This window comes from Dendropsophus ebraccatus, chromosome 9 (genome assembly GCF_027789765.1).
Source record: "Dendropsophus ebraccatus isolate aDenEbr1 chromosome 9, aDenEbr1.pat, whole genome shotgun sequence".
Classification (NCBI taxonomy): domain Eukaryota; kingdom Metazoa; phylum Chordata; class Amphibia; order Anura; family Hylidae; genus Dendropsophus; species Dendropsophus ebraccatus.
Window position 1 is genome coordinate 69,517,324 of NC_091462.1, and position 25,488 is coordinate 69,542,811.

General features: G+C 44.0%; 1 protein-coding gene across 1 annotated transcript in view; it reads left to right on the forward strand.

Moving 5' to 3' along the window:
- The first annotated feature begins 574 nt into the window (after nt 1-574).
- The window catches only part of PFKL (phosphofructokinase, liver type), a 71,465-nt gene continuing 46,551 nt past the window's right edge, over nt 575-25,488 (forward strand). The window contains exons 1-7 of the mRNA XM_069983583.1: nt 575-893; nt 6,312-6,385; nt 9,608-9,685; nt 12,424-12,613; nt 15,150-15,315; nt 21,881-21,925; nt 23,319-23,427. Coding sequence (XP_069839684.1) covers nt 809-893; nt 6,312-6,385; nt 9,608-9,685; nt 12,424-12,613; nt 15,150-15,315; nt 21,881-21,925; nt 23,319-23,427 — 747 coding nt within the window. The 5' untranslated portion in view covers nt 575-808. The remainder of the gene's footprint in view (nt 894-6,311; nt 6,386-9,607; nt 9,686-12,423; nt 12,614-15,149; nt 15,316-21,880; nt 21,926-23,318; nt 23,428-25,488) is intronic.

The window sequence follows — 25,488 nt, forward strand, 5'->3', positions numbered from 1 at the left end:
GGGATGTCATGTGACTTTAACCCTGTGCACCATCTGCCTTCTGGTTAAAGGGACCCTGGCTAAAAATCACCTATAATTACATGGCTGCACAGGGAGGGGGCGTTATTTCGGTATGAGGCACCATTAGGGTATGAGGCCCTGATCAGCGTGACTCTAAGCAGTGGTTACTTGTGAATCACTGGATGATGCTGTAATAAAGGGAATATTGGTGTGGAGGGTATAGCCCTGGGATAGCGCTGTTTGTAAGTACAGGGCTATATTATGCAGATATATTCTTGTATATACGGTACTACAAATTATCTGGCAGCAGCAGGGCTGGCAATACTCGGGTACAGGCGTTATATAGAGTAATATCCATGAAGGGGTAAGCTATACCTATGTTCTATGGCAGTGCTTGTTCTATGTAACTTGCCTACGATCCCAGTACCGCCCCTGCCGGAGACATTAGGAACTGAGTGTAGAGGTAAAGTAGTTGTCCTGCCATCCAATCAGGGCGCTGCTTTCATTTCCAATAGCGGTTGGCGTGAATCATGTCACTTCGTGCTTCCCCGAAGTACATAGCGCCCCCACCAGGTAGTAACGGGAACTGGTACTGACGAGCAGGAGCGGCTGCTGTGACAGAGCGAGCATAGGGGCGCTCACAGTCCCCCGCACACAGCGCACTCCCTCCGCTCCGCGTAACGAGGAGGGGCCAAAGGTCGCGCCAATAGGAAATTACCCGACCATCAGCACGTACATTCCAGTTACACTGGCTGCTGCTGTATGAACAGGGGGCACTCATCCCATCCACTGATCCCTGCACAGAAACATGTCCGCCTCAGATCTGGAGAAGCTGCGGATGTCAGGAGCCGGGAAGGCTATAGCTGTGCTGACGAGCGGAGGAGATGCCCAAGGTCAGTACAAAGCACATGATCCGCTTATGTCTCTGCTGCACCAGGGCTGCGCTCGCCGGGAAGCCAGCCTGTGCCTCAGTGGTTCCCGCACGCCGGGCTCCGCCATGTCGGGCTGTCCGGCTGGGGTAAAAGTACAGCACTGACAGATGAAGTTTTACACGAGCTCCAGGTTGGGGAACATTGTGCTGGAGGGCGTGGATAGTGTGACTGTTGTGAGGGTGCAGATGAACACACACACACACACACACCACACACACCACACACCACACACTTTTTGCAGTCTGTAAGTAGATGTATGCTGGCCGAATTACATGCAGCATGAAATCCTGACAGGCTCCCTCATTCATAACATATACGTTTTACTCTATAACGCTGCAGCATTTCAGAGATAAACTTAGGCCCAGATTTATCAAACTGTGTAAAACAAAAACTGGTGTCATCTTCTCATAGTAACCAATCACAGCTCAGCTTTTATTTTTCCGGAGCTGAACACTGAAATGTGATCGATTGCTGAGGGCAGTTTATGCCGGATTCTTTTTTACAGCTTGCCCCTGGGCCTTGGCTTTAACCCCTTAACGACCATGGGCGTACATTTACGCCCCCACTGCCTGTGCCTTAACTCAGGAGCGTGTAAATGTACGCCCTGCCAAGGTCCCGGGCTATGGAGCAGACTGAGCTCGCTCTATAGACAGTGAGGACCGGCTGCTATCTGCGCCCGATCACGCTGCCTGCCATTAACCCCTTAAATGCCGTGATCGCACAGCGACCACAGCGTTTAAGTATAAGTGACCGGAGCATCTCTGGTCAATTAGCGATTGGGACCCCCGGGGGTCCCGATCGCATTTCCTGACTGCCGGAGGTCCCTTACCTTCCTTCGTGAAGTCAGGTCTGCAGTGTTCTGATAAAGTCTGCCACAGGCTGTGTGCTATGGCTGCAGCAGGCAGTGTGTGTGTGCGTTATGGCTGCAGCAGGCTGTGTGTGTGTGCACTATGGCTGCAGCAGGCTGTGTGTGTGTGCACTATGGCTGCAGCAGGCTGTGTGTGTGTGCACTATGGCTGCAGCAGGCTGTGTGTGTGTGCACTATGGCTGCAGCAGGCTGTGTGTGTGCGCTATGGCTGCAGCAGGCTGTGTGTGTGCGCTATGGCTGCAGCAGGCTGTGTGTGTGCGCTATGGCTGCAGCAGGCTGTGTGTGTGCGCTATGGCTGCAGCAGGCTGTGTGTGTGCGCTATGGCTGCAGCAGGCTGTGTGTGTGCGCTATGGCTGCAGCAGGCTGTGTGTGTGCGCTATGGCTGCAGCAGGCTGTGTGTGTGCGCTATGGCTGCAGCAGGCTGTGTGTGTGCGCTATGGCTGCAGCAGGCTGTGTGTGTGTGCGCTATGGCTGCAGCAGGCTGTGTGTGTGTGTGCTATGGCTGCAGCAGGCTGTGTGTGTGCGCTATGGCTGCAGCAGGCTGTGTGTGTGTGCGCTATGGCTGCAGCAGGCTGTGTGTGTGTGCGCTATGGCTGCAGCAGGCTGTGTGTGTGTGTGTGCTATGGCTGCAGCAGGCTGTGTGTGTGTGTGCTATGGCTGCAGCAGGCTGTGTGTGTGTGTGCTATGGCTGCAGCAGGCTGTGTGTGTGTGTGCTATGGCTGCAGCAGGCTGTGTGTGTGTGTGCTATGGCTGCAGCAGGCTGTGTGTGTGTGTGCTATGGCTGCAGCAGGCTGTGTGTGTGTGTGTGCTATGGCTGCAGCAGGCTGTGTGTGTGTGTGTGCTATGGCTGCAGCAGGCTGTGTGTGTGTGTGTGCTATGGCTGCAGCAGGCTGTGTGTGTGTGTGCTATGGCTGCAGCAGGCTGTGTGTGTGTGTGCTATGGCTGCAGCAGGCTGTGTGTGTGTGTGTGCTATGGCTGCAGCAGGCTGTGTGTGTGTGTGTGCTATGGCTGCAGCAGGCTGTGTGTGTGTGTGTGCTATGGCTGCAGCAGGCTGTGTGTGTGTGTGCTATGGCTGCAGCAGGCTGTGTGTGTGTGTGTGCTATGGCTGCAGCAGGCTGTGTGTGTGTGTGTTCACGAGAGAGGCAGACATTAAAGGGGTTGTCCGGCGATAAAAAATTCACAGAATAACACACATTACAAAGTTATACAACTTTGTAATGTATGTTATGTCTGTGAATGGCCCCCTTCCCCGTGTTTCCCCCCACCCACGCTAGACCCGGAAGTGTGGTGCATTATACTCACCGCATCTCGTGTCGTCCACGGTCTCCGATTCTCAGCAGTGACGTCTTCTTCGGGAGGCCGGCGGATCTTCCCGAGTGCCGGCCACCCTCTGCAGCGTCATCCGAAGCTCAGCCGCGATTGGCTGAGCATAACTGTGCTCAGCCAATCGCGGCTGAGCAGCTGATGACGTGGCCGCGTCATCAGCCGCTCAGCCGCGATTGGCTAAGCACAGTTATGCTAAGCCAATCGCGGCTAAGCTTCGGATGACGCTGCAGAGGGCCTCCCGAAGAAGACGTCACTGCTGAGGATCGGAGACCGTGGTCGGCACGTGACAGGTAATGTATAGCGCACCACACTTCCGGGTACACGGGTGGGGGTGGTGGGACACGGGGAAGGGGGCCATTCACAGACATAACATACATTACAAAGTTGTATAACTTTGTAATGTGTGTTATTCTGTGAATAATTTTTTATCGCCGGACAACCCCTTTAAGGGTAGCTGTACAGTGTGTAGTTACTGCACCTCAGCTCTTGCTCAAGGGTCAGTCTATAACAGCACGTGGATCTAAACAGTTCAGGGACTGTTCTGTATATTTCTTACATGTTCAAAAGTCACATAGCACAAAGATATCTGACGGGTTGGTATGTGACAGCCTGTGACTCATAGGATCTTTTACCACAGAGCTCTCATACAGCCACGTCTGTGTGTATTGCTTTGCAGTAGTTTCCCCTTGCTGCAGCTCTGTACCACGTTCCTTGCTCTGATCCACACACCTGAACCACTTTAGCATACACGCTGCAGCTGTGGCCCTCTCTCTGCTCTATCTCCCGATCACTTCTGGTGTGAACACACACACTGATCAAAACTTTTGACATTTCTCTGTGACATATCAAAAGTTTTTTTTTTTTTAAATTAAGACAGGTACACTATCCTTAGACTAGGGAAGAGCGAACCGGCCAAGGTTCGGGTTTGTATGAACCTGAACTATCGGCTTCTGATTCCTGCTGTCTGGCTGCTCCGTGGAGAGTGTGGATACAGCCTGAGGACCGCCTAGAAAACTGGGATACAGCCTATGGCTATGGCTGTATCCCATTTTTCCAGGCGGTCCTCAAGGTTGTATCCACCCTCTTTACGGAGCGGGCAGACAGTGGGAATCAGAAGCCGAGAGTTCAGGTTCATACAAACCCGAACCTCGGCCGGTTCGCTCATCCCTACCTCAGACATGTCAAAGGTTACTGATTCTGAGATATAGCCAGAGGTAGTGATCTTCACACCCAGCCTACATCATAAGTGGCTGTATCTTGTGATAGCAGAGCTGAGGACTCTTGTCTAGGTTACTGACCACTGCTTTCTGCTTGGTGGCCAGGAGCTCATGAGTATACACTTAAAGGACAACTCCGGCCAAAACTATTTTTTAATATGTTATTACTTATGGAAAGTTAGACAAATTTCTAATGTACATTAATTATGGGAAATGTACATATAGGGCAATTTCCCTTAATTTAGTAGATCAGGGAGACTTCAGATTCTCTAAAAAACCGTGACGTCACGAACCGGGGGTGTACTTACAACGTAGTGTCCAGCAGTGGCGCACTATATATATAGAAGTCAATGAGTACCATTGACTTCTATATATAGTGCGCCCCTGCTGGACACTCCATTGGAATTACAATGGATGTGTATGTAAATGTAATAGACAGTATGTTTTTGATTGAATACATTTATGGAATACTTTGGGGAGCAAGTGTCCTTGCTCCCCAAAGTAATCCATAAATTTATTTAACTAGTACGATTGGAGGGCACCGAGCAGGGAGGGAGAGAAGTGCCTCTACCCCCCTCCCTCCCTGCTCGGTGCTGCTGCTGCCACCACATATGCACAGTACTACTCCCCCCTTTATCTGCTCATATTATGAACAGATAATGGGGGAGTAGTACCTGTGCTATTCCGATAACAAACACCGCCGCCGCACAGCTGCTTGTCCCAGCACTTCAGTATGCCCCCTCCGCCGCTCTCCCTCCTCCTCCCAGCTAACAAGTTGTAACTATAGCGTCGCTCATCGCCGCCTCTCTCCGCCGCTTACTGCTTCTATCCACTGCTGCTTACTGCCTCTCTCCGCCACCTCTCTCTGCTGGTACATACTGCTTCCCGGTCCGCACTGCATGCTAGCCGGGGACTGGAAGCAACGGGAGCGCTGTGCTCCCTGCGGGGTGAGGTGCTTCCTGCCCCCGTCCGGCATGCAGTGCGGACCGGGAAGCGGTATGTGCCAGCAGAGAGAGGCGGCGGAGAGAGGCAGTAAGCAGCAGTGGATAGAAGCAGTAAGCGGCGGAGAGAGGCGGCAATGAGTGGCGCTATAGTTACAACTTGTTAGCTGGGTGGAGGAGGGAGAGCAGCGGAGGGGGCATACTAAAGCTCTTGGGACAAGCCGCTGTGTAGCGGCGGCGTTCGTTATCGGAATAGCACAGGTACTACTCCCCCATTATCTGTTCATAATATGAACAGATAATGGAGGAGTAGTACTGTGCATATGTGGCAGCAGCAGCAGCACCGAGCAGGGAGGGAGGGGGGAGGTACATGCACTTCTCTCCCTCCCTGCTCGGTGCCCTCCAAACGTACTGGTTAAATACATTTATGGATTACTTTGGGGAGCAAGGACACTTGCTCCCCAAAGTATTCCATAAATGTATTCAATCAACAACATACTATATAGTACATTCCCATACACATCCATTGTAATTCCAATGGAGTGTCCAGCAGGGGCGCACTATATATAGAAGTCAATGGTACTCATTGACTTCTATATATAGTGCGCCCCTGCTGGACACTCCATTGTAATTACACCTCCGGTTCGTGACGTCACGGTTTTTTAGAGAATCTGAAGTCTCCCTGATCTACGAAATTTAGGGAAATAGCCCTATATGTGCATTTCCCATAATTAATGTACATTAGAAATTTGTCTAACTTTCCATAAGTAATAACATATTAAAAAATAGTTTTGGCCGGACTTCTCCTTTAAAATTTCTTTGTTTTCCTCTCAGATCACAGACCGCTCCAGGACTTGTGGATTGTCTCTGGGGGCATCTGTAATCTCGATGCTGATTCAGCTCAGCATCTCTACGTACCGCTCTATTTGTTTTCTAGATCCAGAAAAGAATTCTTTTTACATAAATGAATGTTATTCCTTAGTAAATGCTAAAATTGCTTTTTTTTTTGTAATTATTCATTTTACAGGAATGAATGCTGCAGTTCGTGCTGTGACTCGCATGGGTATTTATGTTGGAGCTAAAGTTTTCCACATATATGAGGTATTTTATAGTTTATGTACCCTAATCTATATGACAAGTGGAGTGACTTTGTATACTGTATATACTGTATTTCTAGTGCTTAGCCTGAATTACAGCATCTTTAGAATTCTGGAGCTGTGTTAAAAGCTGTAGTAACTTCAGAGCTGAAATCTTTATATGGTCAGCATATAACTTGTTCTGACAGTGTGTAGTCTTTTTTTTTTATCAGACATTAAAGTGTCAGAGCCCTATGTTTGGTGTACATTTATGTTCGGTGCACAAGGGTTGACTCAATGGTTGATATATGCCACTATATGCCTATTAAATGGGTAGTGCGGTGAAAAAGGTTTTTCCCCATTCCCTCCCCACATGAAAAGTTATATAGATCCATAATATACATTGGTAGCAAATTCCAGCCTATTACCCCACTTTCCCTGGTCCCGCTGGTACCTGGAGTGGCTGACTTCCGGGTTGAGGCAGGATCATCTTACAGCCTCGGGCGCCATCTGGGGTCGACACGTAGTGCCCATACGTCACGATCCGGGGCGTTCCTGGGGCTCCCGGCACTCCCTCCCTGGCTTGGCACGCCTTTTAAACGCTGCTATTGGTTAGCGTCTATCACAGTAGTTCCACTACTGTTAGAACTGCAAGTCCCAGCGCACCCGATGGCAATACACTGAACTGACATGTCTGGCCATCGGGTGCGCTGGGACTTGCAGTACTAATAGTAGTGACATTGCTGTAGATAGCGCGGCAGGGTAAAGCAGGTCATACACTGACTAACAGTGTACAACCTTCTTTACCCTGCCGCGCATTACCCCATATACACCCACAGGTGCCGCCGTTCTTCATACATTATACAGTATCTCCAGGGGGAGGGTCGTCCCCGGAGCTGACCCTGCAGTGCTGCCCAGCACTGTTATTCACCCCCCTCTGCCTGGCTCCGTTATCCACCCCCGCAGTGCATCGGCCCGGACAGCAGTGACCAACCCTCCGCCCCGGACACACTGAGCCCATCTGCTGCTCCTGCTGACCGGTAGATGGCAGATGGGCTCACTGTGCCTGGGGCTCGGGAGCTGTCAGTGCGGCTCACCGCCCGCCTCAGTGATTGCGGCGCCACAGCTCAGAGCGTCCCACCAATGCTCTCTGCTCCTCCCGGGAGGTGGATAACGGTGCTGGGCAGAGGGGGCGGTGCACTGCGGTGTAGGCCCCGGGGCACAGGTAAAGCAGGTTGTACACTGTCAGTCAGTGTATGACCTGCTTTACCCTGCCGCGCTATCTACAGCAATGTCACTACTATTAGTACTGCAAGTCCATGGCCATAAACATGTCAGTTCAGTGTATGGCCATCGGGTGCGCTGGGACTTGCAGTTCTAATAGTAGTGGAACTACTGTGATAGACGCTAACCAATGGCAGTGTTTAAGAGGCGTGCCAAGGAAGGAAGAGAGTGCCCGGGAGCCCCAGGAACGCTCCGGATCGTGACGTATGGGCACTACGTGTCGACCCCAGATGGCACCCGGGGCTGTAAGATGATGCGGCCTCAACCCGGAAGTCAGCCACTTCCAGTACCAGCGGGACCAGAGAAAGTGGGGTAAGGGGCTGGAATTTGCTACCAATGTATATTAAGGATCTATATAACTTTTCATGTGGGGAGGGAATGGGGGAAAACATTATTAGCTTATTGTTATACAGCAAGAGACGTTGTGTAGAGTGATATATATCTTATTGCAAAATTTTTGATATAACTTGTCATTTGTTGAGTGAAATCTCTGATCATTCCAGGAGTCTAGTGGGTGGCCCTATCATTGTGGCTCTGGCTGTTGGACCTTTAAAGCGAACCTGTCACCCCCCGTGCCGGGGTGACAGGCTCCCGACCCCCCGTTAGAGCCCCATATACTTACCTAATCCCGCCGGGTCCCGCTTCTGGATCCGGTCGGGTGACTGAGATCTCAGCCGCTGCAGCCCGGCGCACGCGCTGAGAGATGAGTCCAACGCTCATAGAGAATGACAGGAGAGTCCAGCGCTCCGTCATCCTCTATGAGCGTTGGACTCATCTCTCAGCGCGCGCGCCGGGCTGCAGCGGCTGAGATCTCCGTCACCCAACCGGATCCAGAAGCGGGACCCGGCGGGATTAGGTAAGTATATGGGGCTCTAACGGGGGGTCGGGAGCCTGTCACCCCGGCACGGGGGGTGACAGGTTCCCTTTAAGCCCAGAATGAGCAAAGATTGCAGTCAATAAGTTACAAGTCACTGCCTGCAGTGAGTGATGGGACTGGCCTTAGGACCCCCACTGGGCTACGGGATCTCTGGGGCTGACACGTCACAACAGGCCTTATCATCACAACTTGGGGGGAGGCCTTCCGGCGAGCCCCGTGGCTAGTCCCACCACTCACCACGGGAATGGGGTGAGGTAAGTGCCTACTTGTAATCAATTTGCCCCCAGCACCTGCCGCATTTTAGAAATCGCAGGATTTCTCCTTTAATCTTTTCCCACAAAGATATAGAACAGGAAGAGCTTAACACATTGATATATATCATGATGCTGATCGCATTTTCACGGTGACAGATTCCCTTTAACCTTTTGTGATGTAAAGACGCTGTTATAAATGCTAAGCTCAACTGTTCAAAATAGATCTATTAACAAGCAAATGTCCTGCAGCAGAATTATGAATGCATCTCTAGGATATTATACATTTATGCAGGATATTATATATTTATGGACCACTGCATAACATCATGCTTAGTTACTACATACAGTGTGCTTTTTAGCCATAGCTATGAACTACAGTTTAGAGGGCTAGTCAGCATGTACTGAGGCTGGTCTGGTAATTTTTTTTCCTTAGGGATGCCTTATATGAGTATATAATCAGATTACATGTTTCTTTTTTCATGCTTTGTATGTGCCTGTTATGCCTTGTTACTTAAAGGGAGAGTACTGTAGCCTATGCATGCTGATAGATTCACAACATGCAGTGCATGTTTGTATTAGACTGCATTCACTTAGCTGTATTTCTGGACAGGTTATTATTAAAAAGATAAAAAATTGTCATAGTTTTCTATCAAATAAGCATGGTATGTGGTTTACTGGCTAGTGATGTGTATATACAGGACACCCTAGGGGAAAAAAAGATTAGTCAAGTTGGAAATATGATGCCCTGCATAGTCCTGTCATGGTTTCAAATGAAATTGTTGAGGCTTTTATTTGCAATATGTAGTTGTTTGTTTTTTTTTTCTCTTCATAGGGTTATGAAGGCTTGGTTGAAGGTGGTGATTGTATCCAGCAAGCAGATTGGCTAAGTGTGTCAAACATAATCCAGCTGGTAAGTTAAATAAAGTCTAACAGTATGTGCATTTTAGTAGGCATGTGGTTATTGTGCCTTGGCTCTAAATATAGAGGAACCAATGTGTCTCATATGCTGCATTTGTTTCCTTTTTAAAGTTACCTTGTCTGGATATAGGCAGGAGAAGCTCTCCATCTCCATCTCTCTAAACTGGAGATGAACTGTCTTAATTTTTTTTAAATCTAAAACAGGGGATGTGATATAAAGCATATTTACATATTTGCAATTTACATTTTTTTTTTTTTTTTTTTTTTGTTATGCTGTAAAACAAAGTTTCCCTCCTTGAAATCCAGGTCCAGTTTCCTGAAGGCAGCTTCTTAGTCTTATGCTGGTTAAAAAATCTAAAAAACTTAAGGGTAGGTTCACACGTACCGGAATTGCACTGGATTTCACTGTGATTCGCTGTGATTCCCGGCACAGTCAGTTTGAATAAGTTTACATACAGCGGAATTTTCATGCTGCTCTGAGTATGTAAAGCGCCCTCCCCCTTAGCGCCCTCCCCCTTAACGACACATGTCTTTCTGCAGCCCGGGAGCATGGTTATTAGCAGGCACGGTACAATCGCTGCACCCGCTAATTAGGACATTTCAATGCAGCTGTCAAACGTGACAGCTGCATTAAAATGCCCTGCCGTGCCCCTCCGAGGTGGTCTAGTGGGAAGACCCCCCCCCCTCTGCGATACGATCGCTTCCCTTTACCCGGCTGGGTCTTAGTGTTGGACTGACGCTGATCCCGACTCGGCAATCAGTGTTTCTGGTCAGCAGCAGACCAGAGTAATACAGCACTAATCTAATGGATTAGTGCTGTATTAAGTATACTACACTGATCTATATAATAGATCAGTGTAGTTGTATTAGAAGGACGCTGGTTGACCTCAGGGAGATCAACCAAAACACCGCAGAGACACAATCACGTGTCTCAACGTCAGTGTATTCTAGAACATTGCCCCCTGGGAAATCAAATATGCAAAAGAACACTGCAGAGACACCATGACATGTCTCGACGTCAGTGAACTAGCCAGACCTTCCTCCAGGAAGGAACAACCAAGCCAAGGAATGTCTCCAATTAAGGAAACCACCTAAGCTAGGTATCCATCCACAGACAGCTGTTTCAGGGTTTCCCGGAGGAAGGTCTGGCTAGTTCACTGACGTAAAGACATGTGATGGTGTCTCTGCAGTGTTCTTTTGCATAGTTGTATTAGAAGTCCCCCAAGGGGACTTCTAATAAATGTGTATGTTAATTTAAAAAAAAGTTTTTTTTTTTATTAATAAATCCCCTCTCCTAATCAAAGTTTGAATCACCCCCCTTTTCCCATTTAATAAATAAAGATAAATAAACAAACATTTGGTATCGGCACATGTGTTAATCGCCCGAACTGTTACATTATCACATTCCTGATCATGCATGGTAAAAAGCGTAAGCGGCAAAAAATTGCAAAGCAGCAAAAAAGTCTAAAAGTGCTAATTTTTGGTCACATCAAATCCACAAAAATTGTAATAAAAAGTAATCAAAAAGTCTCATATATGCAAACAAGGTACCCATAGAAAGTACAGATCATGGCGCAAAAAAGTGACACCTCACATAGCTCCATTAAACCAAAGGATAAAAGCCTTATAAGGATAGAAATAGAGCAACTTTAAGGAACATTTAAATTTTTTAAAAGCTGACATATAAAATAAGTTATGCGAGTTGCATATGGGGTGAACGGCATAACACCCCCCCCCCCCCCCCCCCAATAAAGAAAATTGTGTTTCACTTTTAACTTCACAGCACATATAAAAAAAAATTTCTTGTTTGGCAGCATGTTTTATGCAAAAATTAAGTCTGTCATTGCAAAGTAAGATTAGTGGCACAAAACATAAATTGCAAACTTGCTTTATTTTACACCCCGTTGATTTAGATTTTGAAAGTTTGAAATTAAAGCCTATGGAGCTTGTGTCGTACAGTGAGCTAGGGAGAGACACTTGTAACCACCGCCTGTACCGCATTGTAGAAGTCCTCATGCTGTGTCTGGTTCAGGTATCGGCCTTTCTCCTGGTATTTTGGAAAAAAAAATACAGCTTTTCTTACTGCGGGGCAGGTAGTCAATCTGTCGTGGCCTAGAGCATCTGTGCCCTAGGCCTGTGGTGCCTCTCTCCCCGTCTCCAACCAGGGGCATGCTGAAAGTTGAGAGAGGCGCTGCAGGCATAGGGCACGGATGCTCTAGGCCACGCCAGATTGACTCCCCACCTCGCTGTGCCTCAGCAATAACCGTAGTTTTTCTTCAAAATACCGGCAACAGGTGAAAGGGGGACCCCCGAACCAGATGTGGTGGCTTGGGGGCAGCTACATGCCAGTACAGATTCGCTTTAATGTACGTATTTTATATTTTAAAAAGGATAAAGGCGAATACATTAAACAGATACTAAAATTTATCCTGCTGTATGCTATACAGAACCATTGACTTACATAATAAAGACAAAATATTAGATAGCTGTTAGAACAAGGAGACATGCAGTACCCTTCATATAGCAGTCAATGCCTCTAGAGCATAGAAAAATGTTTTTTTTATTCTATAGTATGAAGACTCAAAGAGGCTTAAATACAGGTGACAGACTCCCTGTTAGAGTAGCATTAACAGTTTGATGAATTTGCTCTTTGCCTTGCTCATTTGTCGGCTTCTTTAGGATCTTCGCCCACATTACATTATACTGCTGTTTTCTTTCTTTCATTTATAGGGTGGCACAATCATTGGTAGTGCACGGTGTAAGGCCTTTACTACACATGAAGGGCGTTTGTCTGCAGCCTATAATCTTGTTCAGCATGGTATTACAAATTTATGTGTCATTGGTGGCGATGGAAGTTTAACTGGTGCAAATATTTTTCGGAAGGAGTGGAAAGGTCTGCTTGAGGAGTTGGTTAAAGAAGGTAAACCCAGGTGTTACAAATGTGTTTGTATTAAACCTCCTACCCGGAGGCTGCATCTGGCCCCCAAGATCTTCTGATGCGGCCATGGATGTGTGTGCAGCACACAGAGACCTCCTGCCTTGAGCAAAAACTTCTCTTATTTTTGTTAGATTGTTGTTTTGTTTATTAGATAAGGGATGGTCAGGGACAAGTTGGACACTAAAAGTTACCACTAGAGTCTATAGACCTGCATTCTCGCAGTGGATTTTAATTCCATTGTGAGAATTTAGTGGAAACTTTCTTTAACTATTTCTATGCTGGGTTGGTAAAAATAATTATCCACTCTCGGACCTCTAGCGCGCTCCCATCTTCTTTTCCGGGTTCTGACACACTTACAGCCTGCTCAGTCCCGCAACAGCCAGTGATTGGCAGTGCAGACTGTCGGTGAGCTAGGACCCAAAGGAGCAGATAGGAGCGCACCAGAGGGATGGGAGTGGGTAAGCATGGTGTCTTTATTATTTATATCAACCGATAAAACATTTTATCACGTACATTTTAGTTTTCTCCATATATCAGTAAGAAAGCACTGGCCCTATTAACCCCTTCACGTCAGTAACATGTATATAACGTTCCTACTGCACATACCCGTGCAGTAGGAATGTATATTTAAGTTCCTGACTTACAGGGTTCCTGATGTGAGCGGGAGAGCTGCAGGGATAGCGCTGCCACTCACATCACTGAGTCCGGGGCCGGAGGTAATGAGAGTCAGCTGCGATCCCACAGCCGTCTCACATTAACCCCTTAAACGCCACGATCTACAGCGTTTAAGGTGCTCACTGACAGATCAAGCATCTGTCACTGAGTGATCGGGACCCCCGCAGCCATGCGTCGGGGGTCCCGATCGCATGTACTGACAGGCGGGGGTAAGCTCCTTACCTCCGTCCTGTCAGTTCGGCTATGGCGTAGCATAGATCAGTATTAAAGATGTGCGAACCTCGAGTATGCTAAAGTCGATCCGAACCCGAACTTTCGGCATTTGATTAGCGGTGGCTGCTGAACTTGGTTAAAGCCCTAAGGCTATGTGGAAATCATGGATATAGTCATTGGCTGCATCCATGTTTTCCAGACAACCTTAGAGCTTTATCAAAGTTCAGCAGCCCCAGCTAATCAAATACCGAACGTTCGGGTTCGGATGGACTCAAACCCGAACCCGGTTCGCTCATCTCTAATCAGTATATGCAATATAATGATTGCATTTTTTACAGTAAATAAAAATGTTTAAATAAAAAAGTGTTATAAATGTATTAAAAAAAAAACCCTTATAACCCCCCCAATAAAAGTTTAAAAGACCCCCTTGCCCATTATAAAAATAAATAACCATATTACATATAGTAGCGTGCGGAATTGTCTGATCTATTTAAAAATAACATTAATGTTCCCGCACGGTGAAAGGCGTAAACAGAAAAAACAAAAATATATCACAAAAAATTTCATAAAACAATCAAAATTTTGCTGTTAAAACAAATATGATATTATTAAAAACTAGAGATCATGGCGCAAAAAATGACACCCCATCCAGCCCTGTAGGTGGAAAAATAAAAGCGCTATGACTGTTAGAAGGCGGGGAGGAACATTGCGTTAATTTGAACCGGACTTTTGTGCGTCAAAGGGCTCTGTCTTGAAGGGGTTAAATAAGGGATGGTCAGGGAAAAGTGGTCATTAAAGGAGACATTTATGAAACGTACGGCAGATTCGCCCCTTCTTCCTGAAATACGAATAGCAGCAGCAAGGTGGGGAGGAGGCATATGCTGTAGTATATGTTTGATATATTCACTGTTGTATAGTGTATAGTTATGTGTGAGGTATATATACTGCTGGTATATAGTACTGTATATTAATTGCATGAATAAACAAGTAAATCGGGGTGGGTGTTGGGATTGCCATTCACCAGGCAGCAGAAAAGCTAGAATCGGCCATGGGTGTAGCGCAGAGTGTAACATTGAGCGATGCAGCCGCCAGACACAGAAGGGTGCCATCCAGTGATGTACATACTGTCCACACAGTCGAGTTCACTGAGCCCCATCTGTGAATATAAAATAAACTACAACCCTCACTATGCAAAAATTCAATGCAGCATGGTGGGGGTTGTAATCTATGTAAGGCTGTCCAAAAGGAATGTTAATTATAAATGTTGGCAACTTTTGGACCCCCCCCCCCCCCCAGAATTAGGGTGATATGTTTGTATTGCCCTCGAATAATTTTATGCCTTCACAGGGAAAAGGTTCCCCACCATTGTATAATCCATAGGATATAAGATATCATGTTCGGTGAGAAGATTTTTCTTACTAGTCTACTTAAACCCTTTTCTGTTGCATCAGATTTTAAATATCTCGAATATATAGGCACATAACTCAGGTGCATTTAAGTTGTTGTTTTTTTTTTTTTACTTGTTTACTAGACGTATTTATCTCTAGAATTTACTAAAACGTTTGCTAACAGCCTAACACCCTACATTGTTGTTGGAGTCTCTAATTTGATAATTTTTATTTTATAACAGAAAAAATAACTGAAGATGTTGCTGCAAAGTATTCTCATTTAAATATTGTTGGACTGGTGGGCTCCATTGACAATGACTTCTGTGGTACCGATATGACGATTGGCACTGATTCAGCTCTGCACAGGATTATGGAAGTTATTGATGCAATCACTACTACTGCACAGAGGTAGGTACATGTATTTAACTTTTTTTTTTTACTATATTTTTTTAACATGTTCTAAATTAAGATTTTTTTTTGCATTTTACGAGCCAAGATATCCTTTATCTATCCACACGGTTTTAACTCTATTTTTTCATTCTAGTACGTTTATCATGGCAAGAAAATGAAGTAGCAGTAAACTCCAGCTCCATAAAACTTTGTTGTCTTTATTTCGGCATAATAAAAATTGACAGACAAATTGAAATACGCACCTACGCATTTCAGGAATGTTTCTTAATAATGACAAAATTAAGGGACATTCCTGAAACAAGTTCGTGCCTATTTTAATTTCTGTAAATTTTTGACCCCTTCATGACTGAACTCATTTGTACATAAGCATAGATCAGTACTATCGGCGATCTGTACAAATAGTCTACAAGTGATCAGTCAGTGACAGGTGCTTAACGTGGTGTTTAAGGGGTTAATGACAGGCAGCTGTAGGATTGCAGCTGCCTGTCATTATCCTCAGCTCTGGACACACTGATGTGTGAGGGGTCGCTCACACTGCAGCGGTCCCACACACATCTAAAGCTCCTCACTGTCAGAATTGTGTATATACACACACGTTCCTGCTGCACGGGGCATTTGCAGCAGGAACGTATATATACGTATTGCTGACATGAAGGGGTTAATATGTCGAAATAAGGAAAACAACGTTTTATGGAGCTGGAAATTACTGCATTTTCATTTTCTTGGACTTTGCTGGTGTACGACCTGTGTTAGCCATTTGCTCCAATCTAGAAACCTATGCACTAAGCAAGTTCAATACTGGTGAGCAGACATTTCTTCTATGTTTGAATTAACGTTTATCAGTCCGTTCTGTATGTAAACTGCCTTTCCCCACTTGTGCAGCTCTGTGAAGAACATGCACCATACGGATAATCATTTACTTTAAATTGAATTCCTTCCTTTTATAGTAGCTGCATGCTATACATAAAAGAAGTACACAGTTGTTTTAGGTGTGTAGTAGCATCTTGTGGGTTTTTTTTTAATACTGAACTAAAAATATTTAAAAACGCTAGCAAACTATTGTGTAACAGGTATACACATGTGAAAGATATTTTGAGGACTTGTCTCTAAATTCTGTATTTTTGGTGATTTGAATCTTCACAAATCGAAATGGTGGGAAGGAAATTGATATATAATGAATATGTTTGTATTCTTGAACTATAACATTCACAGAAAAAAGGTTATCTCTGTCTATGACTACATCCTCTTTAGTAATCCACTCTTTTCAATCTGATAGCATCTAGTTTTACCCAGTCAAACACTACTTGGAATCCGTAGTATAGTCAGTCATAAGCATGATGTGTTGATCCAAATCCATGGCAGAAATCTGAGGGTTTGTCTCAAATTACTGCTGCAGATTCTACAACTGGTTTTTCCAACCTAGAAATTTCTTGTGTGATTGTAGTCTAAGGAAATAGTCCACCAAAATTCTATAAATTCAGCATTGGTGAGACAGAATTTGCACAGGATTACAGCAAAACCACACCATTGTGCCATGATTATGGACACACTCCTAAGGGTCCATTTACACAGAAAGATTATCTGCCAAAGATTTGAAGCCAAAGCCAGAAACAGGCCATAAACAAAGATCAGGTCATAAAGCAAAGCCTGAGATTTCGCCTCTTTTCAAATCCATTCCTGGCTTTGGCTTTAAATCTTTGGCAGATAATCTGTCAGACAATCTTTCTGTGTAAATGGACCCTTATGGTGCGTTTAGACAGGCAGATTTATCTGACAGATTTTTTAAGCCAAAGCCAGGCACAGACAATAAACAGGGAACGGGTCATAAAGGAAAGACTGAGATTTCTCCTCTTTTCAAATCCATTCCTGGTTTTGGCTTCCAAAATCTGTCATAAATCTGCCTGTCTAAACGCACCATTAGAGTGATCAATTAATGTACTTGAGTGTTAGGCTAGGCCTACAGCACACATTAAAGTGACACTGTCACCCCCTTTGTGCATTCTGCCATCTCTACACAGGTGTAAAGGATAAATTTAGCGGTTTTCATCCCTTATTTTATATCATACGTCATGGTGCTTGTTCAAGTAAAAAGTGTCCTTTTATCAACTGCAGATTGTATTAAATGGGCGGGGCCTCGCGGCATTAGCACCACTTAGCCCCGCCCACAACGGCACAGTTGGCCTCGCCCCGTTGACGCCCATTGATTGGCCGACGTAAAGAGGGTGGGGTCTAGACCTTTCGGCCAGCCTGTTCCAATGGCCGGCGAGGGGGCGGGGCCAACTGTGGTGTGGGCGGGGCTAAGTGGCGCTAACGCCATGAGGCCCGCCCACTTAACTCAATCTGCAGTTGATAAAAGGACACTTTTTACTTGGACAAGCACCATGACGTATGATATAAAATAAGGGATGAAAACCGCTAAATTTACCCTTTACACCTGTGTACAGATGTCAGAATGCAAAAAGGAGGAGACAGTGTCACTTTAAGGCCATGACACAGGCCACTGATTGCTGTGTACTGCTAGTGAAAGTGAATCTGGCCCAGCTGCTGCAGCCTTAACCCGAGAGCTGTCAGAAATCCATCCCAGACTGATTTCTGGTTGCAGTCATGGCTGCTTAGGTGTGACCACATTTGGCAACATTAACTCTCATGCAGCACCATCATTCAGGTAGCACAACACATATCTTTGGCTGCATGATGTTGTCATGATGATTACCATAGTCGCTATGTAGCCATGGACAGAAAGCTGTGCAAACAATAATATACTATATAAAATCCTGCTGCCTGTGCCGCACAGTGATATCTGTGCCAGCTTTGAGCTAATGTACATATTGGCTATAATTCTTGCCAGTATACTGATGTAAATCTGATGGACTGTGCACTCTGTCCACATCTTCCAAAATGTTGGTTGTGGTATAAACTCTGAAAAGTACCATTTTTGGCACAAGAAATTTTTACTTTTTTACTAATTTTTTTTTTTTTTTTTTAAATAGTAAGCTGTAATGCAGTTTATAGCTTTCTTCCTGGCCATATAAAGGACTGGCCATAAAACTCTCTACTACTATATCTCTAACTATCTTTTGTGAGCCTGTTACATTTTAACCTTGAAGCTATGTGCAGATCTCCTGCTATTCCTAGTAACCTGTATACGCCAAGGAATGCAGGGTGCTGTTAATAGTTCAGGAGTAATGGTGCAATGAAAAGAAGTTTCCTCCAGGAACAAATCCTTCATTGCATCTGTTTTTTCCAATCAAAACGATTATTTACAAATATTCATTAGAGGCTTTCACTTAGAATGCATAATTTATAATATCTTGCTATTTGCTGAGTGGCCCGACTTTTGCTGAGTTTTACTGAACCAGCTTTGTCTGAAACATTCTTTATCATACTGATTCAGAATAAGCAATTACTGTATATCTCCACAAGTCATATGTGCTTTAAAAACATGTTGCAACTAATGTTTCCTAAGGGCTGTATTACACGGGACGATTATCGTTCAGATTTAAATGATAATCGTTTTGTGTAATAGCAGACAACGATTAAACGACCATCAAAAAATCGTTGGTCATTTAATAGAATTCGGACCTCTTTTTCTCGTTTGATCGTTCGCAAATCGTTTGCACATCGTTGGGTGTAATAAGTCATAGCTGAAATGTTCGCAAAACGACCGCAAGAACGATCATAAGTAACGATCATCGTTCCGTGTAATTGGGTGAAACTATTTTGGGTCATTTGCCATAGCAGTCGTTTTTGATCGTTTATCATTAATCGTTAGTCGACGAAAAATCGATTGGTGTAATAGTACCCTAAGACATTGGATAGTATAAACACCATGCAGGTCTAGTGCAGTAAAGGTCACCCTCTATATTTTGGTAGTCTGTCTATGATTTAGGACAGTCATAGCAAACCTTTTTATAGACAGAGAGGGAGATTTGTCAAACATGGTATAAAGTGAATCTGGTTGCTAGGGGCAACTGAGCCAGTTTCACTCTACCCTATGTTTGATAAATCTCCCCCAGAGTGCCCTGCAAGTGCAACTGCAACCCAAAACCCATTAATTTATTGCAAAGTGCCAGCACAGCAACCCCAAGGTCAATGTCTGATTTGTTGGACTACATTGATAACCAGTGGATTTTTTTTTTTTTTAAATTTATCAACGAGGGGTGTGGGGGTGTTCTGATTTAAATAATAATTTGTCACTGCTGTCTTAATACTCACTTTACATCTTAGTATTGAAATCCCTCTTGAGGACAACGTCCCTTACTAAGCTGTTGCTTAGTGTTATCCTTTAAAATGGCTATTCCTAGTATCCGAATTATTACCCCAGTACTCTCTGCCACTGGGGAATCTGGAAGAGCCTGGTACCAGCAGGCTCGGTGTAAAAAAACAATGGTACTCTGGGCCTGAGGCTGTAGCAGGCTGGAAGGGGCTAAGCTGGTTGTGAAACATGTTTTGGTCCTACGTACTTTATATGGTCCTACATGCTATAGAAAATGCAATGGTGAACACAGCCTTTTAACACTAAGGCCACATTCATATGTCCATGATATGTGGTCCAGAAGCTAACTGTAGATCATAGAGTGAACTATTGAACTCTTAAGGAACTCCTTGCATTATAATTTACTATGATTCATTGAGCTCCGGAACAGTTAAAGCTCTTTGCTGCTGAACTGACACGGCTGTGTCGGTACATTAGTGTGAAACTTTAATTGTTTCGGAGCTCACTGCTTCATAATTAATTATGATGCAGAGAGTTCAGTCTGTAGCATACAGTCCCCTCACAAATGTAAGAATGTGGCCTAACACTCTCCCCTCCTGGCTGTATCTTCAGTGCAGCCTCTAGTGATCATCAGATGACTTCCCTGCAGTACATGGCAGTGCTTTACGCAGGACCTCAGGCATCACCACCTACCAGATTTCCACCACAGATGCTGAGGCCCTGGGATCCTCTTAGTCAGTCTGAGGCCCAGGCATCACTTGGTTTAGTTGAGTAAGCGCGGTCTAGGGCAATAAAGATGGTAAAGTGGTAAATATATTGCTGCTGCCATTATATAAAAAAGGCATGCTCACATACCTGGGTCAAGGTAGCTCTTACTGTGACGTCATCTGTTTGGGCTTGCTCATTGCTCTGCTTCCAATTTCAGAGGCGGACTGTCTTTGCTGTGAAGGCATGCTCAGCTAAACACTGGCACAAGACCATTCCACCTTAGTCAATGATTGGCAGAGTAAGCCATCGCTGCAGACACGTCTGGCACGTAAATAGAGAGCAGAGTGATGAGTGGGGGACCGGATAATGTCAATTGGGGGGGGGGGGGGGGGGGGGGGGGGGCGGGGGTTGTGAATGGGCGCAAGGAAAATGGAAAAGTTACGTATTTCATTCAACCCTCTTCGACATAAGGATTCTAGGCAATAAATCCAATAGATTTCTTTCTGCTGCAAACTATGTCTAACTTCACTCTTATTACTTGCTCCATAATGAACTATTTCAGATCATATACCTTGTGTCCATTTTCATGAAAGTGCCGCGGTACTGATGTCTCACCATGCAATCTCATCTATCTTTTTTCTTTTGTTCTCTTTTGAGCATATAATCGAATAGCAGAACGATGCTCATTCAATCAATCTCACCCTCACTTCTTGTGTGATTTGTCCAACATAGACAAGTCCACATGGGCACCTGAACATATACACTACATGAGCATTAAGGCAATAGAGCTAACCACTAAGCCACCATACTGCCGATGTGCATTTCTTCTAGCACAGAGTCCACCATTTATCTATTGTATTTGGGGGGGGGGAAACATCTATAGCTAAATTTCAACCAAAGGGCATTGCTGACCCCTGTGACCTAGAAGTTCTTTATATAACCAAACACAAATCCAAGAAGCAGCAACACAGCGGGAGGAAACAACTAAGGGAATGGGACAGATTACAAATGATTCTCTATTTCAATAAGAAAAGATGGTTGGACAACCTGTTAAGGCATATATTGTATACAGTTTGCAATAAAATAATATTACGCACCAAGAGGTATAACTTTACTTATACTAATAAACACATACACAAATCATCTGTGGGCATATATTGCTGCACATCTCTCTTTACAATATGTGTCCAATTAGAAAAATAAATATCTTCCCAGAAAGTTGAACCAAGAAATCTTAATTTGCCTAAATCAAATATTTTGGCACTAGCCCAGTGGCTTCATCAGGCTTGTTTACTGAATGTGAACGGCAGTTCTTGCTGCATGGTGAGGCACAGTGTCCTAAAGGGGTTATCCAGCGCTACAAAAACATGGACACTTTTGCCTCGCTCTTGTCTCCAAATCAGGTGTGGTTTGCAATTAAGCTCCATTTACTTCAATGGAACTGAGTTTCACACCCCACCCAACAAAAATTTCAGGATGTTTGCACAGGAGCACTTTTAAGCTTCAATCCTCTTTAGCTTACAGTGGTTACAACTGCTTTATATTTCTTTTTCCTGTTATAGTAACTGTGCCTTTACATACTTTTGCTTTTGGCTATTTTCACAATTTAATACAATATTTTGTTTTTTATCTTTGTAGTCACCAGAGGACATTTGTGCTGGAAGTTATGGGAAGGCATTGCGGGTAATGACAATTTTTTCTTCATCTGTAACATCTTACACCTTATTTAATCTAGTATGTTATAGTGTAAAACTTTTGTGTGTTTGGGGTTAATGTTATCCCATTAAAAAAAAAAAATCTTTTTGGATAACTAGAACTGCAGTTCTAAGCCCACCATTTAAATGGAGTGGTGGTCATGCATGCACCATCACTTACAGGTCATACATTTATTGTGTATTCTGTGCATGGGTAATTGTTTTTCATGAGAGAGCCTTTTAATGGATAACCTTTAAAGCTGTTGGGCACATTTTTTTTCTGTATGTGATATGGTATAATAAATCTTTCTAAAACTGTTACTTTATTATTCTTTCCATTCGGTGGGTTAGTACCTCTTAAAGAGGCCTTTTTACCTCTTCACACATAAAAAGGCAATTGAAATATTAATACAGGCAAGCAGCTTTGCATCAAACAGAGTTTATAGATACAAAATTGCATAAAAACCCTAATCAACATTCATAGATCCGTAAACAGAGTGTAGCATGCTGACTAGAGTAGCTTTAAGGCGGATGTATTATGGGTATTTTATTGCTCTTGTATTATGCATCAGTACTAAAGCTAGCACCAGAGTGCCATTACTCCAGTTCTGATCAAGAGGTCTTGGGTGTTGTTATTATGCCCATCTAATAGTGGTCAAATACAAAAGTAATTTTTTTTGTGATCAGTCCCTGAAAAAAAATGTATTTTTACACTGGTAGAAATTGTTACCAAGAAATCAGAAATGTTCGACATTACATTCCTGTAAAAATAATCATTATCACCTTGTAATGTATTGAAGCTATGACATGTACCACACTCCTCCTGCTGTCTCTGCAGCCTGGGGCCTCCATCACTGACTCCTATTTTTCCTGCTCTGCACCAGAGCTAAAGTGACAGTAAAATTTACTTTCACATTAACCCCTAGATATCCCTGTATCATGGTGTTTCATACACCTGGGGGCAGATTGACAGTAAAATAGAGTAGTTATTCAGTTTACATTACTTTACCATTTATGTCTGTTGTACCAAAATCAAGATCTGTCAGGGGCAGAAAAAAAGGAACTTCCATAAATATTAATGAGCTGCATAGAGCCTTAGAGACATCTCAAAAGTGCTGAGACCACTGGCGATTGTTAGAAACAGCGGGAAGAAGTGTGAGGCTAAATGCTGTTTCTCTTTAAATTGTTTTTATTAAACATCCTTGTTTAATAGCTTGCGTCGGAATCATCTCATGTTTCATGTATATTTCATCGGGTTTGTAAGAATCAGGGTTGACCACAAATATTTTTTCTGATTTGTGTTAGTGTGCAGCATTTCTTAATGTCTTTATCACCCTTTTTCTTTTCTTTATGTTGAACTATTTTTCCTTATATTTTAACAGGTATTTGGCATTAGTGTCAGCTTTGGCTTCTGGGGCTGACTGGCTGTTCATTCCAGAATGTCCTCCTGAAGAGGACTGGGAAGATACCATGTGTACACGGCTTGGAGAGGCAAGTATTATACACTTCTTTTATGGAGATTGAGACAGACCATTCTTGAAATGTGATCTTCCACATGTGGTATTTTTTTTTTTGCATTTTATATAAATATACATCTTAGGATAAACTCTTTAGTTTACAAATTCTATTTTTTTTTTGTATAGGTGTAATACATTAAACTTTTAGCCCCTTGCATACAACTTTTTAGAGGTAATTTAAAAAATTGTATTGTAGTAGAACCTTTTGATATGTATATTTACAGTATAATAAAACATGCCTTTGTATTATATTAATCAGTTGAATGGTAGTTTTTATAGCTTTTATTGGACTATCATATGTTATATGATATGAGCAAAACGACAATATTCAAACATATATTGTCATAAATGGGGCTCTCTTATTACAACGTACTTGCCCCCACAGGATAGGGGACAAGTAAGAGATTGCAGGGGGGGTTCCGCCCCTGCTTCCTTTTTGTGGAGCGGGTAATGATGATGGCGGGTGCAGGAGGCAACGATGAGGGAGCCAGCATCTGATTACCGGCGGGTAGGGGGGTGGACTAGGCAGAATGGGGGAGATGTAGCAGGCACTGTGGTAATGTGTAGACGATGCAGATGAGGTCTCCTGGTCCTGGGGGCCTTGTTAGCAATCAGTAGACAGCTTACCCAGCACCTAGAGAGGAGATCACTTGTCCTGCATCTAAAAAGGAGGAGGGAAGAGGGAGTAGCATATAATTGGAGAGTTCACAAGCGAAGATATGAGGGCACTCACCGTTTTGGATCACGTAAACTTTATTTTCTTTCCTTCAGAACAGATAATAAAGAAAGGAAAGAAAATAAAGTTTACGTGAACCAAAACGATGAGTGCCCTCCTCATATATACTATTTGCATGTGTACTTGGTTTCTAAGAGTGAGGTGCACCCCTAGTTCACAATCTTTCCTGCCATCCAAATTACCTCCGGGACCGCATTTACTACTTACCCATCCACCCGTAGTGCCAGTCGCTGTGCCTTGTAGTAGCTATATAATTGGAGAGGATGCAGAGAAGATGATTTAAGATGTCCAGAGCAGGTAAGTATGAGGAAAAAAAAATAAATAGGAAAAGGGTGCAGGATAGGTTATACATGTATATTAGACAGAGGGTGGTATTCTTCAATGACTGAGACTGTATGATGAAGTCTTTATACTTTATTGAAGCATAGGAAATGGTGAAACTGGGAATTAACTGTGAAAAAACATTTATAAACATTTGCTTATACACAAGAAAAACACAATCCTCCTCACTGCTTCAGAAAGGCTACATTATGAGCCGAAATGTTGCACTGGTGTGATTTAAAAGTGAAGTTCCTTGGATGTGCTGTCTCGACATTGCTTCTTTGGATTGAAAGTCTGTGTGGATATTGGCTGCTGTGGGTAGAGATAGTATAAGTGAATACTCAAGCTTACCAGCAATGCTGCTACATGGGAGGATGAACAAATCAGTCTCTTTACTTCAACAGTTTGTGTTAATGGGGTTCTTAATCCCAGAGTGCACCACTGCTACTGAAGAGTGATGGTAACAGTAGAGGGACAAAATACATAAAGGCAAAATCAGGCGCTAGATGGAGTTTATGCAGTACACAGCAGATGCTGGAGGCATGACAGTAAACTTGTTGGGGCTCATAATGGTCCATTGTCCAGGCTACCAGGATGTTGACCCCCCAGAATACAATGTTGCTTACCACAGAGCTATGTCCCTAGGATTGCTTTTTAATTCTGGAAAGAGGCCTGATTGATCTTACTTGTTTTACTACTTTTCAAAGCTTATTTTTTTTGGATCACATTTTACTTCAGACATTCCTTTTAAGTTGTTTTTAGCTTGTGTAAGAGGCATGTGTCCTCAGGTAACCTTTTCAGAAAATCTCTCCAAGCAGTTCTGATTGGCTCTTATAATGAACCATTATGCCAAAGATGTATGTACCCTTCTGTATTGACTGAAGGAATCTGTCTGTTCTTGGTTGGGTTCTGACATACTTTTCCGGGCATCAGAAACACAGTTTGAACCTACTCTTAAGCCCCTATTACATGGGGCAA